Source organism: Camarhynchus parvulus, chromosome 3 (assembly GCF_901933205.1).
Source record: "Camarhynchus parvulus chromosome 3, STF_HiC, whole genome shotgun sequence".
In the NCBI taxonomy this organism is placed as follows: domain Eukaryota; kingdom Metazoa; phylum Chordata; class Aves; order Passeriformes; family Thraupidae; genus Camarhynchus; species Camarhynchus parvulus.
This window is the reverse complement of record NC_044573.1, coordinates 6,048,613-6,063,436: the sequence shown is the minus strand read 5'-3', so window position 1 is coordinate 6,063,436 and position 14,824 is coordinate 6,048,613. Positions and strand designations below refer to the sequence as shown.

General features: G+C 55.5%; 1 protein-coding gene across 1 annotated transcript; it reads right to left on the bottom strand.

The window, feature by feature from the left end:
- Nucleotides 1–8,428: 8,428 nt before the first annotated feature.
- On the bottom strand, nucleotides 8,429–14,813 carry LOC115902798 (heme-binding protein 1-like). The gene is given in 6 exon segments (XM_030946614.1): nucleotides 8,429–11,222; nucleotides 11,377–11,437; nucleotides 11,440–11,559; nucleotides 11,708–11,849; nucleotides 14,450–14,535; nucleotides 14,635–14,813. Coding segments are annotated over 6 exon segments (735 nt in total). The 5' UTR covers nucleotides 14,786–14,813; the 3' UTR covers nucleotides 8,429–11,047.
- Between the last annotated feature and the right edge of the window lie 11 nt (nucleotides 14,814–14,824).

Sequence of the window (14,824 nt, the reverse complement as noted above, 5' to 3'; positions counted from 1 at the left end):
AGGCCTTTGTCTGCAGGAATGCATCTGCAGCCAGTGAGAGGCAGGCCAAAATCCCAGCAAGGCCACAGAAACAAAACATGATGGTGAAGGATGCCCAGGATGACAGCCTTTTGTTATTTCCTTGCCAAAATGTTAACCATTCAGATTAATGCTTTCTGCTTCAGGCCATGTGGCTTTGAGACTTTTCTCCAGCTGAGCAGAAGAATCCTTATCCAGCAAGTCTTGTGATTTCCAAGGACCACCTGAACATCTCAGCAGCCCTGCCCCAGCCCTGCTCTGATTTCTCACCTGCTGTGAACTGGAGGCCAGGCTCAAGGAGACAAAGGCAATCTCAGGATGGCAGGAGGAAGCCACAGCCACACCTGGGAAAGCAGCAGTGCCCAGGGGCAGGCACTGGAGAGAAACCAAGCAACAGCAGAGTCTGAGAAGGGGGCGTGTGGCAAGCCATGGCAGGTCTGGATACAGAAGAGGAATCAGGAAGAGGTGGAGATGGGAGGCACAACTGGAAAAGGAACAGCTGCACTTGAGCCAGAAACAGGCAGCAAATAGAGACAGGACAGGGGCAGGAGGGTCAGTGCTGGCAAGTAGCTCCTCCACTCACACATCAGAAGCACACACACAATGTGCAGGAGAGCCAGCAGGAGTTAATTCAGAAGATGGAAAAAAAATCAGATGTGTTGCCTTGGTCGCTCAGCTTTTGCTTGGAATATGGAGGACAAAGAACTGCTTGAACCTGGTTGGAGGAAAAAATGACCACAGAGCAAGATGTCACTGCTGCAGGAGTCTCAGCCCAGGAACTGGCCAGCCCCATAGCACCTGCCAGGTGCTCAGGTGTGTGCCAGGCTCATGCTGTTTACAGCAGGCCACATGGATGGAGAGGAACAAGAACATCAAGTAACTCATGAGAAGCTTTGGATTTCTTTCATCCAAGACAATTTGTACAATTCTTGCAACTGCTGAAAGAGACTTCTGCTGCTGGTCCCTCTGCAAAGGCAACTGCACAACTCGACCTCAGCAGCACAAACCCATCCATGCTTCCATGAATGGTTAAGGAAAACTGGATGCACTGCCCTTTGTGGCACCCTACAAGACTCTCTGGCTTTATTCTCTCTGGTCTTGTCTTTGCTAGGAAAGACAAAATCCATAATCTTTTATGCAGTGAAGGCTTCCCAGTGATCCAGGCACTGCCAGCAACCTGAGCAGAGCCAGCAGCATGGAGCAGCTCTGTGCCACAGGAGAGCCAGGACACACACCAAGGCACGCTGCAGTGCAGCAATAAAGGCACTTGCAAGCAGCAGCTTGTCCTGCCCTTAACCATTTGGACAGCCACTGCATGGTTTGAATCAAAGGCTTCCTTTGTGCTCCCAAAGAAGCCAATGAGCAACTGCAAGGAGGAGAGAGTTTATAGCAGGTCTTAAGCAATACCGTGCCTATCTTGTGCCAGCATCACTCCCAGAAAGGACAGCCCCCCTTTCCCACCCAGAGCTGCCCAGAGGCACACAGAGCCTCCCCTCTGCAGCCAGAATGGGACCTGGCCTCCACATGCCATGGCTCTGGGGACAGACCTGTCTGGCTTTCTTCTGGAGTGACAGAAGACAGAGCCAACCTGCCCAAATCGACAGCAGGAGGGTGCAGTCCTGGCTGCTCTTCAGGGTGGCCTGAGCTGCATCAAAATGTAAAATGCTGCTACTGGGACAAACCTCGTTTCTCAAGAGCATCACAGGAGAGGAAAAGTTACGAAGCCTTATTATCTTAGAGCTACAAACATGTTGGGCATTAGCACAAAGATCTGAGCCCAGCGCTCACGGACACTGCTCTCTCACCTAGGAACTGAACACAGGTCAGCCAGGGGCTGAAATACAAAGAGCCTTGTAATCCTCACTTAAACCCCAGCCCCTTTCTGCCCTGGGTCCCAGCACAGACAGCAGCCCTACATCATTGCTTTCTCCCAGCCTGAAACTCCTTGTTTTCCAGAGAGGGAAGGCTCATGCCCTGCAACCAAATGTGTCACACCACCTTCCAGACAGGAATCTCTTGGTATCAGTTTTCTTCATTCATCATCCTGCACAATACGACCATCAATCCAAGCCATCCCAACCTCCCAGAGGTGCAGACCACCTGACAGTGGTGGATTCGATTCATGGATGCTCAGGGGCCCTGTGCACGCTCCAGTTCACAGGTGCCAAAATCCCTGCCTGCTCCTTTCCAGTCAGAGCCTAATTTGACAAGGAGGAGATACGCCATTGGTATCCCACTGGCAAGCACCATCTCCCAGGAGGAATCATCACCCAAAACCAGCCATGCCTCCTCTCCTGACACACAGTCTGTGTGTACCCCCTGTCCAAGGAGACAGGAGAGTGCTCCTCACTGCTCATCCTCAATTCCACAGCTGGACTCGGTTTCCATTCTGCTCTCGGAGGCACCTGAACACCTCAGCATTCATCTCTTCACTTCCAGCAGAAATGTTTTAATTACAACACGGGCCTTGCCCTGGATGGCACTTACAATTTTTAAGGATTAGAATGCATTCTCAAAAGAGGCCCTTGCAGAGCAATTTCAGAAGGTCAAAATGAGAGAATAGAGGATGGATTTTTGAAAGCTGATCAAATAAAAGGAGCAGCCCCAGGCGGCAACAGTCTGCAAAGAGTATCAAAATAGAGCCCACCCATCAACTTTCCCAAACTGCTAAGACAAGCAAGCTTGGGAAAAGTCAGAGCTGAGCAGGCACACCGAAACTGCTCGTCCGAGGCACACAGAGCAGGCTTTCAGAAACTTGCAAACCACTCTGAAGTGCCCCCCTTGCCTCTCTCTTTGCCCATCAGACAGCGTGTATCAGCCATCTCTCAAAGCACAGGTAAGCAGCCTATTCTGTGACCAGACAGAGACTACTTCCCTGGAAAAGACAAGGCTTAAGTTAAGACTAGAAGTACTGCACAGGTCAGCCTTTTAAGCTCAGGAAAAACATTTCTGTATTAAGTTTAAAAAAGAGCTGGCAAGAGTGAGAAACTGAGCTGAAGCAGCAGTCAATGAAAAGCACATGCACTGCAGACCTGGCTGCCAACACAAATTGATGCTTTAAAACAAAGACCACTTGTGTTTTGGCTTGAAGATCTTCCACAGCTACCCAGCAAGAGCTGCACAGATTAAAAGGAGACACAGGTAAACACAGAACAGTGCTTACTGCCAACTATTTCCCTGGAACAAAGGAATGACCAGAAATGGAGTCCTTGCCTTGACTGGGTGGCACGGGTTCATCCTCACTGTGTTGTCCCGTGCCAAAGAAGGCAGAGACAATAGGAAATGCTGGACAAACCCATTCAGCCTCTATTTAAGCAGCACCTGGATCCAGAGCCTGAATCTGGAGAGCTGCAGCTGCTTAAAACACTGAATATGCCTCCAACCTCAAGAGCCCACAGGAGCTTCACTACAGTCAGCCTTCACTCTTCTTCTTCACCCATTTGCAGAAGAGACCCTGAACAACTGTTCTTCCAGCTCTTCACTCCCTGGCACTACAGACACCCGTGTGCCTCCTGCAAAGCAAGACTCTGGTCTAGCTCCCAAACCAACACACATCCATGCATGTCTTGCAAGCCTCTTTTCCTTCCTACTGCTTGCATATTCAGAAGGCACAGGACTGAAACAGGAGATGGTCTTCTGCACAAAGATGATCCTTCCTTCAGTCTGGTCCTTTTTTAGGCACACCAGCTGTCCACTCTAAACCAAATGGCAAAGTCAGCAGCTCCCACTGCAATGCAAAGGTGGATTTGCTGGTCCTGTGTCACTTCAGAGGTGACCTGACACTGCTCCTTCCTCTAACATCCAACAGCAGTGCAGGAAAGCAGCCACTGTGACAGGTAAGAAAAAGGAGAAAGCTGACAGCTCATCAACACAGCACAGCAGATCCTGACAGGGTCTGGTAGGATGGAGGTGGAAGTGCAGGACTCTGAACAGGCCACATCCTCCACAATCAAAAATCTGTGTGCTTGCCTCCATATGCTGTGGTTCAGCAGTGTCAGCATTAGGAAGCAAGGAAAAAACTTTCTAGAAGAGCCCAGGGCCCCTGACCTTACAAGCAACTCCCTCTGAACAGCCTCCCTAGAAACCAGAGCCAACGTTTCTGGACTGCTGAAAGCTCACACGGACACCAGGGACAAGATGTGAACCATTGCAGAGCCTCCAGACCATGACAGAGCCCAGGGAATGGCCACTGCAGCAGCCACATATGAAAAGCCTGCAGCATCCCCACCCCTTCCTCATCAGGTCTCCCCCAGAGAACAAATCCTTCTGTGTCCAGCAGCGTGATTGCTTTTTTCAGGCAAGGCAGCACACAAGGTATGCTGCAGGCACAGCACAGCCCTTTAACCCCTCTATGCAATACAACATCTGCTCTTCTGACAGACTAAAGGTATTTTTAAGTAGCTCTGGGATGCCACCTCCCAATATCTTCCAGGCAAGGAGCTAGACATGGAATCAGGCCAACCACCTTGGCACCTCTGCCACGCTGAAACACATTGAGCCCAGGAAACAACACGTTACCAACTCCCAAATTATCATTTCTCCATCTCTCTTCCTCCTCTTCTCACAGACATGGTTAATTTCTTGTAAAGGTGGAAGACACTGCAGTTGCCCTTCTCCCACCTCAGACATTATCAGCCTTCTCCAGCAGGTACTGCCATGCCAAAGGTGGGGCTGCCTCTTTCCCTTACACAGCAAAATCCACTGTGCTGGTTCACAGCCTTTGCAAACCCCACCAAACCCAAAGCTAACACCCTGTGCAACTTAAACCTCATCAAGAAGAATGTTCCTGTGCATCTGCCAAGCATCTTGCTAGTCCTGCTGCCCTCCAGGCCTCCAAAGAGCTGCCTGTCCCAGCCCCTGAGACCGACACTTCATGTTAGGAGAATGAGAACTGTTCCTTGAGGTCTGGACAAACAATTGCATGTCCTCCAATCCCAGGGGAATTTCCCTCCAAACACCACAGCAGCAACTGCCTTCACAAAGAGCACGTTTGTACCCAGGTCTGTCCACTTCTAAATAAGCATTTGTTCCAAGTTCCCAAATATCGAAAGCAGTGGAAACACCCACTGCTAATGTGAAATATTTTGCATTCCAGGCCTGAGAGGTATGCTTGAAAATGTTCAGAGAGGAAAGAGTGTTTATTCACTGGGAAGAGGTGTACTAGGTCCTGCTATTTACTTTAGTCCACGTGTGCTTGCTGGAATACAGCTTTGATCTTTGCAACTTAAATAGCAGATGAATTGAAACGAATGCAAGAAAAATATTAGTGTAAAGATCTTCTAGTAAATACCTGTAACGAGACCCCACAGCCTTCAGATCCTTCTGAAGTGCCTTATCACTTACAGCCAAACTGGCCCTTATGTTCTTGCCCACTGCCTCAAGGTGAGGCTCTTCTCTCCCTACCCCTTTCTCACCTTCTTCCCTCCATTCCCTTTGGGCCCCATGGCCTTCAGAGGAAGTGCAGCCTGCCTTCCCAGGACACACACACCTATCTGCTTGGATGCAGCCTTTGGCCAAACAAGGTGAGAGCCACCACCTGAGCAATTAGCAGATGTGAGCTGCCATTCCCCCACCTCCCTTGAACAAGAGGGATTCAGCAGACTGGGAGGAAACACGAACATTCATCACCCAGCACGAACATTCATCACCCAGCACGCAACTAAACACAGGTGCTTGCTGCAGTTCAAACATCTGCCCATCTCTGCCTTTAGAAGATGGTCTCGTTCCAGGTCAGTTAAGAGCTCAGAACACATCTTTAGGCATCTTTAAACACGACAGCCCCCTGACCAGTGCCAGTTCCCAGTGGTTCTGGAGCCCACTGTGCAGAAAAAGTGCCTATGGCCACGACTATGGAGTTGCTGTGCCTTTGAAGCTCCTGCCACTTCGAGGTTCCAGCCTGCCCAGAGCACTGTCTGAACACAGCCAAGTCCCAAGGGGGATCAGATCATTCCTGTTTTCATAAATTTTCTTCTTTAAGACCAGGCTTGCTAGGAACACGAGAAAAGCACTGCCATACAGAAACACACAGCTCAACACAGGACATGGAGGCATTTCCAGAACAAAATAGACCTTTTGGTTTTGGGTTTTTTTTTTTTTTTGCTTTAAAGGAAAGTTGACTCAGCAAATATTTCCTCTGCTAGCATTTCAACCACATGCTCCAGCAGAAGTCAGCACACATCTGGCAGGCTGCAGTGCCACTGCCAGAAAGATCACAGCTTCATGAACAATGGAAGTGGAGGAAGAGGGAGCAGCAGTCCAGGCACCGAGCACTTCTGGAACATACACGGCAAAGGACCTGCGTGAGCCACGGATACTCCACACCTCCCAGGTCTTTCCACAGTGCTCTTTCCAAGCACAGGCAGAGAGACAATGCCCTGCAGCCTGCAAAACTTACCAGCAGCCTGTAAAAGCTACACATCAAACTGCACGTTTTGGCTACACTGATGGCACTGAGATTTTTCACAGTGTCTGCGAGCTGGACAGCTGCATGTTACCCCCAGTGCTGTAGGATGTGATCCTGCTCAGCAGGAGAAACAAGGACTGGAGCAATACAGAAACTTCAGAGTGGCAGGAGAGGCAGCACAGAGCCCTCACAAGCAGGGTGGCACATCCCAGCTGCCAGTGGTGGCCTCCTGGCACACAGGTGAATACTGTGGCAGGTCCAAAGGGCCCTACAACTTCAAAGCAGAGCACACACTCCCCTGCCAGAAACAGCCTTCCCAGAGGCTGCCAAGGCGGATGGCAATCACGGCGCTAATCAGCTAAGTAAGTGCTGCTTTTCGTGCTTATCAGCTGTAAATTGGACAATACTTGCCGCCTGGCAGCAGGGCTCAGCCACGGCTCCAGATATGGGCGGGCAGCAGCCCAGTAGATATCTTTCCCTCCGAGGCAGTATTCCACCCAGGTGCTAAACTAAGATTGCTCTTGATTTTACAGCAGAAACTGCAAAGCAAACTCTACAACTGCGCACGGTGAGACAGAAGGGACTGCACACAGCGACTGCCAGGGTTCCTAAGTGAAGAAACGAGGTGATGTGGCACGCGGCAGCCGTGGGACCCTTCAAAGCCGGGCTGGAACACGGCTCACAGCCCCTGCGGCTCTCACGCACAGCCAAGACCTTGGGCTCCTCAGACAAGGAAAATGGTGCTCGGAGGTCAGTGGGGAGAAACACCACGGAGCAGAGCGAGAGGAGGAGAGTTCAGGCCCTGCAGCTGAACACTGTGAAAAGCAGCAGCAGCCAGGAAAACCAAGGGGCCGCGGAGCTGGGATCGGGCAGGAAGAGTGGCACGGGGGGCGGGGCAGAGCGCTCATCCAGATGCGCTCAGCAAGGGACAAAAAGCCCTCGGCGGCCGGCAGGTCAATCTCCATCTCCACGGGTGGCAGCTCACCGCGGGCCCACTGTTTTTCCTCGGGGGTCTGATCTGACCAGAATTCACGGGAAAAACCACGCGCTGCTCCGCGCAGCCTGCCCGGTGTCAGCCCTGCCCACGGGGCCGGCGGGGCGCGGGTCGGAGCCGAGCCCCGCTCGAGGGGTCTCCGTGAGCCCTCCCCGGACCGCGCCGCTCCGGCGGCGCCCGTTCGCCGTCTCCCGGACGGCAAATGTCGGGCGTATTTGCATCCCTGTGGATTTCGGCACGACGCTCCCCCTTCGGAGCGGGCGGGCGGGCAGGGCGAGCCGGCGCACGCCGGGGAAGGAGAGCCGGGCGAGGCGCCCCGGCGGCTCCCGCAGCACGGCGGGGGCTGCGCGGGCCGGGGGCGCGGCCGGCCCGCACCGGGGAACAGACGGGGCCTCAGCAGCCCCCCGCTCCGCGCCCGAGTCCGGCGGGACCAGCGGGCCCCATCGCCGCCGGGCTCACGGGAAGCCGGAGAGGCGCGGACCACCGGAGGCTCGGCCCCGGACACGGCCGCTGCACCTTCACCCCCGGGGCCGGCCGTGGACCCCCGCCCGCCGGCCCCAGCGCGGCCCAGGCACGGAGTCGAGCGGAGGCGCGAAGCTCCGCCGCCCCCGCCCCGCCGCGGGGACCCGCGTTCCCTGCCCCGGCGGGAGGCTGCGGTGGCTGTCCCGGCCCGCACTCACCCAGCACCAGCAGTGCCCGCACCGCCGCCATCCTCCGCGCCGCCGCCATCCCCCGCGCCGGTCAGCGTGCCCGCCGGACCCCAGCCATGCCGCCGCCGCCCCGCCCGCCGCCGCCGGGAGGGGTTCCGGAGGAGGGGCGGCCACCGGAAACCGGGCGGGGTCGGGAGGAGCGGGGTCCCCCAGGCAGCGCCCGGCTCGGCCCCCGGTGCCTCCGTCGCGGTGCTCGAGGCTCGGGGCTCGCTGGCGCCATCCCCCGCAGAGCCCCGCCGGCCCGGGGGCGGGGAGGCCGCGCCGCGCTCCCCCGTACCCGCCCCGCTCCTGCCAGCGCCCCCGGGTGCACCGAGCTGCGACGCCGCTCTCCTCCCGCCCAGGGGCTCCTTGTAGCCGCGATGATTGTTAAACGGATGGCGGAAGATCCCGGTCTGTACGGCTGTGAATGACCCTGTGGAGGCACCGGGGCAGCGAGGAGCCAGGAGCTTTGCACCCTGCTACGGGCAGAGGCTGGACACACAGTCCGAGTGTACAGCACGCTGCTGCTCCTTGCTGCTCCTCTGCAGGACCCGAGCAGCGAGAGCCGTCTGTCCATCTGCATGGCCCAGACGGAGCCTCTCTGCCCGACCCAGTGCCTCTGGTGGAACCTGCTGCAGCCCTGCACCACCGGCTCTGGCAGCTGTCACTCTGAACGCCAGCTTTCCAGCCGGTTTGTTGAGCCTCCAAAATACTGGTTTTGGTACTGTGTGGAAGATGAGCCATCAGACATGGCCCTGAGCACTGCTGGATCCATCACAGAGGATGCTGGAGCCTTTACTCAGCAAAACCTGTGGCACAGGATGGGAGTGTGCTTGCTGCCCTGCGTGGCAGCACCAGCCCGGTGCTGCACCAGAAGCCCCCACCATTGCCACGTCCTGGGAGAGCACAGAGCTGCTGCCACAGGGCATGCAGCTGTGCAACTTTGCCAGTAACCACAGACCAGTCCCCTCTCACAGGAAAGCCACCACCTCCTGCCACCAAAAGCTGTTCTGGTTTTGGTGGGGAACAAGCAGCCTCAGAGGAAGTGGTAGCCCATTCAACACTCTCTAGAAAAGCAGTTTTACTTCCACCTGCAAGCTCAGGGCAAGCAAAGTACCTGATAAGAGAAAGGGTCTCTGTCCCACACACACTAGCAGACTTTGTTCTCCCACTGATACCGAGCCACCTGACCCCAGCTTCAGGGAATTGTTTCTTTCCCCGGGAGGGAAAGTGAGCTAAGCACTGCTGATCCAAGTATCATGACTTCTCTGAGGAGCATTTGCCACATCAGTGCTGCAGGCTGTGACAGCATCTCCTGGGTCCATAATGCCTTTAGTGCCCCAGGAACAAGAACTGTATCATATGGTAGCCAGGAAACCACTGTGTGCCCTTGCTGTGCTTCCCCAGACTCTGCCTCAGGCTCCCTTGCAGAGAAGGGTGCATCACGCTCAGCCCCTCTGTTCCCACAGCCACGGGCTGGGTATCCAGGCTCCCCACAGCCAGAGGGGACAGTAAGCAGCACCTGACTGGAGAGAGGAGTGGCAGAAGCCACCTGTGCTGCTGGGCAGGGAGACCACAGAGGGGGCCAGGCCTTCCAGCCATTCCTACCCCTCAGCTGCAGTATAGGGACAAAGGGCCAGAGCTGGAGTTTGTGCAACAGTGGCAGCAAGGCATACAGCATGAGAAAATTCACTGGGAACTGCGTCAGAAGCAGTTAAAAGTCTCTCCACACCAAGCCTGTTGAGCACATCCCCGCAGGAGCGCACCAGTTCCTGCAGCCAACCAGCACGACGTGCAGTTGCATTTGCATTCTCACCCCAAAGATCAGGTGCCCAGGTGGAGTACAGCCACAGGATCCAACTTCTGCACCAGGGAAAAATGAGGCACATCCCATCCAACAGACAAACCACCTTACCTGCAGGGAGGAGAGTGTACCCATACTTCTTGCAGCAGCAACAGAAGCAGCCTGTGCAGTAATGCAGTGGGTGTGTTTGGCTGAATAGGAAGCTGTAACCTGGGCTAATTAGAGCCACAGCTTTGCAGCTTGGAGCATCTCCAGGAAGGAGACAGCAAGGCTCTTCCCAAGCCAACCCAGCTGCCCCCCATCCCCACCATCAGTGATCTGCAGCTGCAGTGGTTTGAGTTGGGTTTATTTACTGTTGGCACTGCCAGCTTCCCCCAGGAAAGCATGATGGCATTCATGGATGTGAAACTCACTAACCAATGCACAACACAACACACGGTGATGCCGCTCCTGCTCTCTCTGGACCTACCCCTCTCAGCTCACAGCAGGTCTGCAAACAGCACCCACAAGAGATGGACAAAGGCTGCCAGTGCCCTAATCCTGGCTGAGGAATGGTGAATGACAGCCAGGGAGGCACCCAACAGTCCAAAGAAAATCACCCCAGCAGGAAACACTCAGGATTCACACCTGAATTCAAGCCCTTTTCCCCTCTGAACGCAACTGTCTCTGTAGCAGCATTTCAGTGGCTCTGTTCAGGACAGGCAGCCATTCTCACAGGAAGCAGGTCAGAGGCCACACTGAGCCTCACACATTGTACACAGTCATTCACCTTCTAGACACCATCACCTTGTGATGCTGCCCACCACTGGACCCACCCTGGCCCAGCTCTGCAAGCCTGGTGCAGGTCAGGCCAGCACATCACACAGGCCCACAGGTTACTGCCTTAATGAGCCCCCACCACGTGCTTCCCATCAAGAGCTTGCTCTAGAGGTCATCTTTGGTGCCAGCTCCAGCCTCAGCTGTGGGGGCAGGCGAAGCACAGGCCAGGCAGGAATTTTCCTGGCAGGACCCTTGCAGGGCAGGCTGGAAACCCACCCCACAGTCTCTCAGTCTCTCAGGGTGTGGGTGAACAGTGGGATGTGCTCCGTCTCCTTTGGGTCAGAAGTGCCATCTCCAGCGGGTGCAGTGGTGGAGGGGCCTCACTCGGGCTGGCAGATGAACCAGATCTCGTTGCGGCGCTGGGGGACACTGGGGTTTTCGTAGGAAGCCACGATGTAGGTTCCCCGCAGCACCGCCTCCGTGGAGCCCAGGAGCTCCCAGAAGAGACTGATCTCCCTCAGAATCGTCTCCTCAGTGGTCATCCCATAGAAAACCCTGCAGCAGCAGCAAAGGGAACAGTGTAAGTGACAAAGCCAGCACATTGGCACGGCCAGAGCTCCCAACCCTCTGCCTAACGAACCACAGCAGCCACGCAGGGAGTTTGTACATCTCTGCTGAGCTGAGAAAACACCTCTGATGCTGGGGTCACCTGGTTATAACCCGGAGTGGCGCCCTCTCGGTGATGTGGATTTCGGGGTCCACGGGAACGGGGGGTTTTGCTGGTACGCTCCTGGGAGATAATAGGCAGTTAGGACCTCACGCTCCAGCTCAGTGCCCTCCTTGGTCAGGTGGATTTCGTTGAGCACTGGGACTGTCATGCCCAGATGGCAACCTGGAAAGAGGCAGGCAGGCAGTGAGACAGGTGTGTTAGCAGCAGCAGCAGCAGCAGCAGCAGCCCTCCTCCCCACTCCAGATGGACACTGGCAAAGCCTTTCCCTCTGTGCACTCTGCCAGCCCCTCCAGCCCCTGCCTGCACACACCTACAGAGTTCTCCTTGCAGATGTAGCGCATGAGCTTCATGAAGCTCAGGGAGATGCTCTGCTCATACATGGGCTCCCCCATGGTGACACAGGCCCACTTCCCCGCTGGGTACCGCCGCTCCTCGTAGGCCGCTTCCTCGCACTGCAACAGGCCACAGACAGGGCAAGTCAGGGTGGAGCACGCTGCCAACACTGCAGCAGCTGGCTGGGAAACCAACACTGACAGGCAAGAAGCAGGGAGACACGAGCCTGCCAAAAGGAGAGCCCCTGCTAGGCAGTGGTTGGCAGAGCAGGACAAAGAAGGTGAGGGGAGCTGGCATCACATGCACCTCAGACAAGGGTACTTATGGGCACTGGGCAAAGGTCAGCAGAAGTCAGCAAAAGGGAAGGCACAGACAAGGGACAGGGTGCAAGGGGGTCTGGAGGGTCCTGGCATGCGCAAGGAATGCAGCACATCCTCAGCAAGGGGCACAGGACTTTCAGTTCCTCTTTGGTCCAGCCTACTCACAAGGATGTTCCTGATTCCAGGCACCCAAAGGCCTCCAGTAAGGCTGATGGTGTTCTCAGGTGCAGTGCCTTTTCCCTGGAACACTGCATGCACGGAGGATAACAGAAACATCCCTACCCAGTAGAACGGAAAATCTGGCAGAAGAGCTCTAGCACCCAGAAGAGTTGAGAAGACTGGAATAAAACTCCTCAGATCCTTCTCCCATACTGAGAAGTGACAGGAGGAAGAGACACGAGCCCAGCTGTGGAATTTTGTGGCGTGAGTCAAAATCTCTATTTCCAACACAGAATGTCCAGTATTCTGAACAAACCTGACAAAGAAGAGGGGCAAGGGGAATGGGGAAATTGCATCTGGGTATGTTCATAGGCCAGCTCCTGGCATGTCTGTGACCACAGGTAACCTAAACAGGCACTGGGAAGTTGTAGCCAGCACCTGTCTTCCTACTCTCAGCCTGTTCTTCATCCAGATCAAAGTGGCCATGAGACAACCTTGTCCCACGGAGCTCAAGGCATCTTCCCAATCTTCTTGCTTCCACAGCTGTGATGGCAGTGACGGAGACAGGAAGCTGTGACAAGACTCAGCACTGGGTGCAGCCTCCCTGTGTCTCCACCCAAATCAGGTGTCTACCCTGAAAGCCAAACCAAAGGCAGAAGGAAGGCAGCAGGTCTGCTTGTGTGCATCAGTGGATGCCAGTAAGAAGAGCACCCCAAAACACTGCGGGCATTCCCCCTCTAGCTGGGGCCATGCCTGCCATTGTCCCACCAAGCAAAGCAGAGCAGAGCAAGAGCATTTTCCAAGCAAGGAAATCATCAATCCCTCTACTCCATCTGCCATACCACCTGCAATAAACAAGTCAACCCAGTGAAGTCACAGCACCTGGTTGTGCCACAGCCTGATCCTTCCACAAAGCACCACCACTCTGGATGACACTTGTCCAAAAGAAATAAGGAAGGTGCTTCATGCAGACACAGCAGCAACAGGTCCCTGTAATGTGACCTGGGGAGCTGAGCCCTGACTGAGCTGGGAGCTGAGTGCTGACAGGGCACAGTGCTGTAGGTGGCATAATAATTCACTTGCCTCCAAGAGGATGAGGGCTTTATAGCACTGATAGCTCAGGAAAAGCAACCGAATCCTACTGATCTGCCTGAGCCTGGCAAACGTGTCCCTAAGAGCCCCAGCTCCAAAGTCCCCTCAGCGCTGATGTCAGGCAGTGGCTCTTCTCACTCAGCCTCACACTCCAAGAATCCTCCTCAGGCACAGATGGGATGCCAACAACAACAAAAGCTCTTCAGTTCCCACAAAGTCTTGGGGCCCCATTCCTGCCTGGGACTGGCACAGGCGGAGAAAGGCCAGATTAAGTCCCTGGGACCCAGAACATGGAAAGAGGGAGTGTGGTGAAGTCCCAGTTCCAAGCTGCACAAGCCACATGCTCAGACATGTTTTACAGGGAGTGCTGGATCTCAGCCCAGAAGAAATTGGTTAACCACTACTCATACAGAGGACAATTGACAGATGTCTTCTTGGTAGAAAGCCCAGCTAGGCCTGCAGAGACACAAGAACCAGTCTGACAAGCAGTTATTTCTCAAAGCACAGAAGCACCCTTATGTGCAAGAGATGAAAGTAAGTGTGCAACATAGCCAGCACAAAGAGAAGATCTTCAGGCAAAAGACACCATGTTTGCATTGGTGGTTGAGACAAATAACTACACATGCTCTCATCTGACAGCCAGGGTCACAGGCCCTGTGTTCCCCACAGACACATCTTTATCTTGTGCCAGCTGAATTCTCCAGCTCAACCAGCCAACATAACCAGCACAAACACAAAGCCAGCGGGACTCCGAGCTATGCGACAAGGTGTTTGGAGAATGGCAGGGAGCAGGCTCTGAACTGAAAGTTCACTTTCTTAGATGTGCCCACCCCAGCAAGAGGACAGGCCGTTAAGGAGTCAGATGGAAGTCAGAAGACCAGAGAAAGCAGCACGACTTGTCCAATTTTAAAATAAAGGCCGGGAAGCTGAGCATTGCCATTACTCTACGCAGGAGGAGGTGCAGAAATGCCGGAATACTGCACCGATCCAGAGGTGCCATGCCGGCCGCGGTGCTGCAGGAAGCCGGGCGAGGCTGGGGCGCGCCCGCCGACACGAGGCCCCTTCCCTGCCCGGGAGAGGCTCCTCCATGGCCCCGGGCCGGCCCCAGCGCGGGCGGGCAGCGCTGTGCGGAGAGGGTCAGGCCTCACCTTCCCGTGCTGCGACAGGGACACGTACGGCACGGGCTCGCGAGCGTGCCTGTGCCGGGCCATCTGGGCGATCGGGCCTGCCATGTCTGCAAGGCAAAGCACACGAGAGACGAGGCTCGCCCCGGCCGCGGCGCAGAAGGGGTCCCGGTCCGTGCCGTGACAGCCCCGGCAGGCCCGGCGCTCACCTCGGGGTAGGTTCACTCGGTGCGTGCTGGCCACGGCCTCCCAGTGAGCGAACAGCCGTCCCTCCCCCTCCTCGTCGTCCTCGTTGTCGCTGCCGTCTCCGTCGGGCTCCTCGCCCAGTCGCTCCAGGTCCTCCAGCGTGATCCGCGCCATCGCGTCCGCCAGGAACGGGCCGGGGACCGCCCCGGGGCG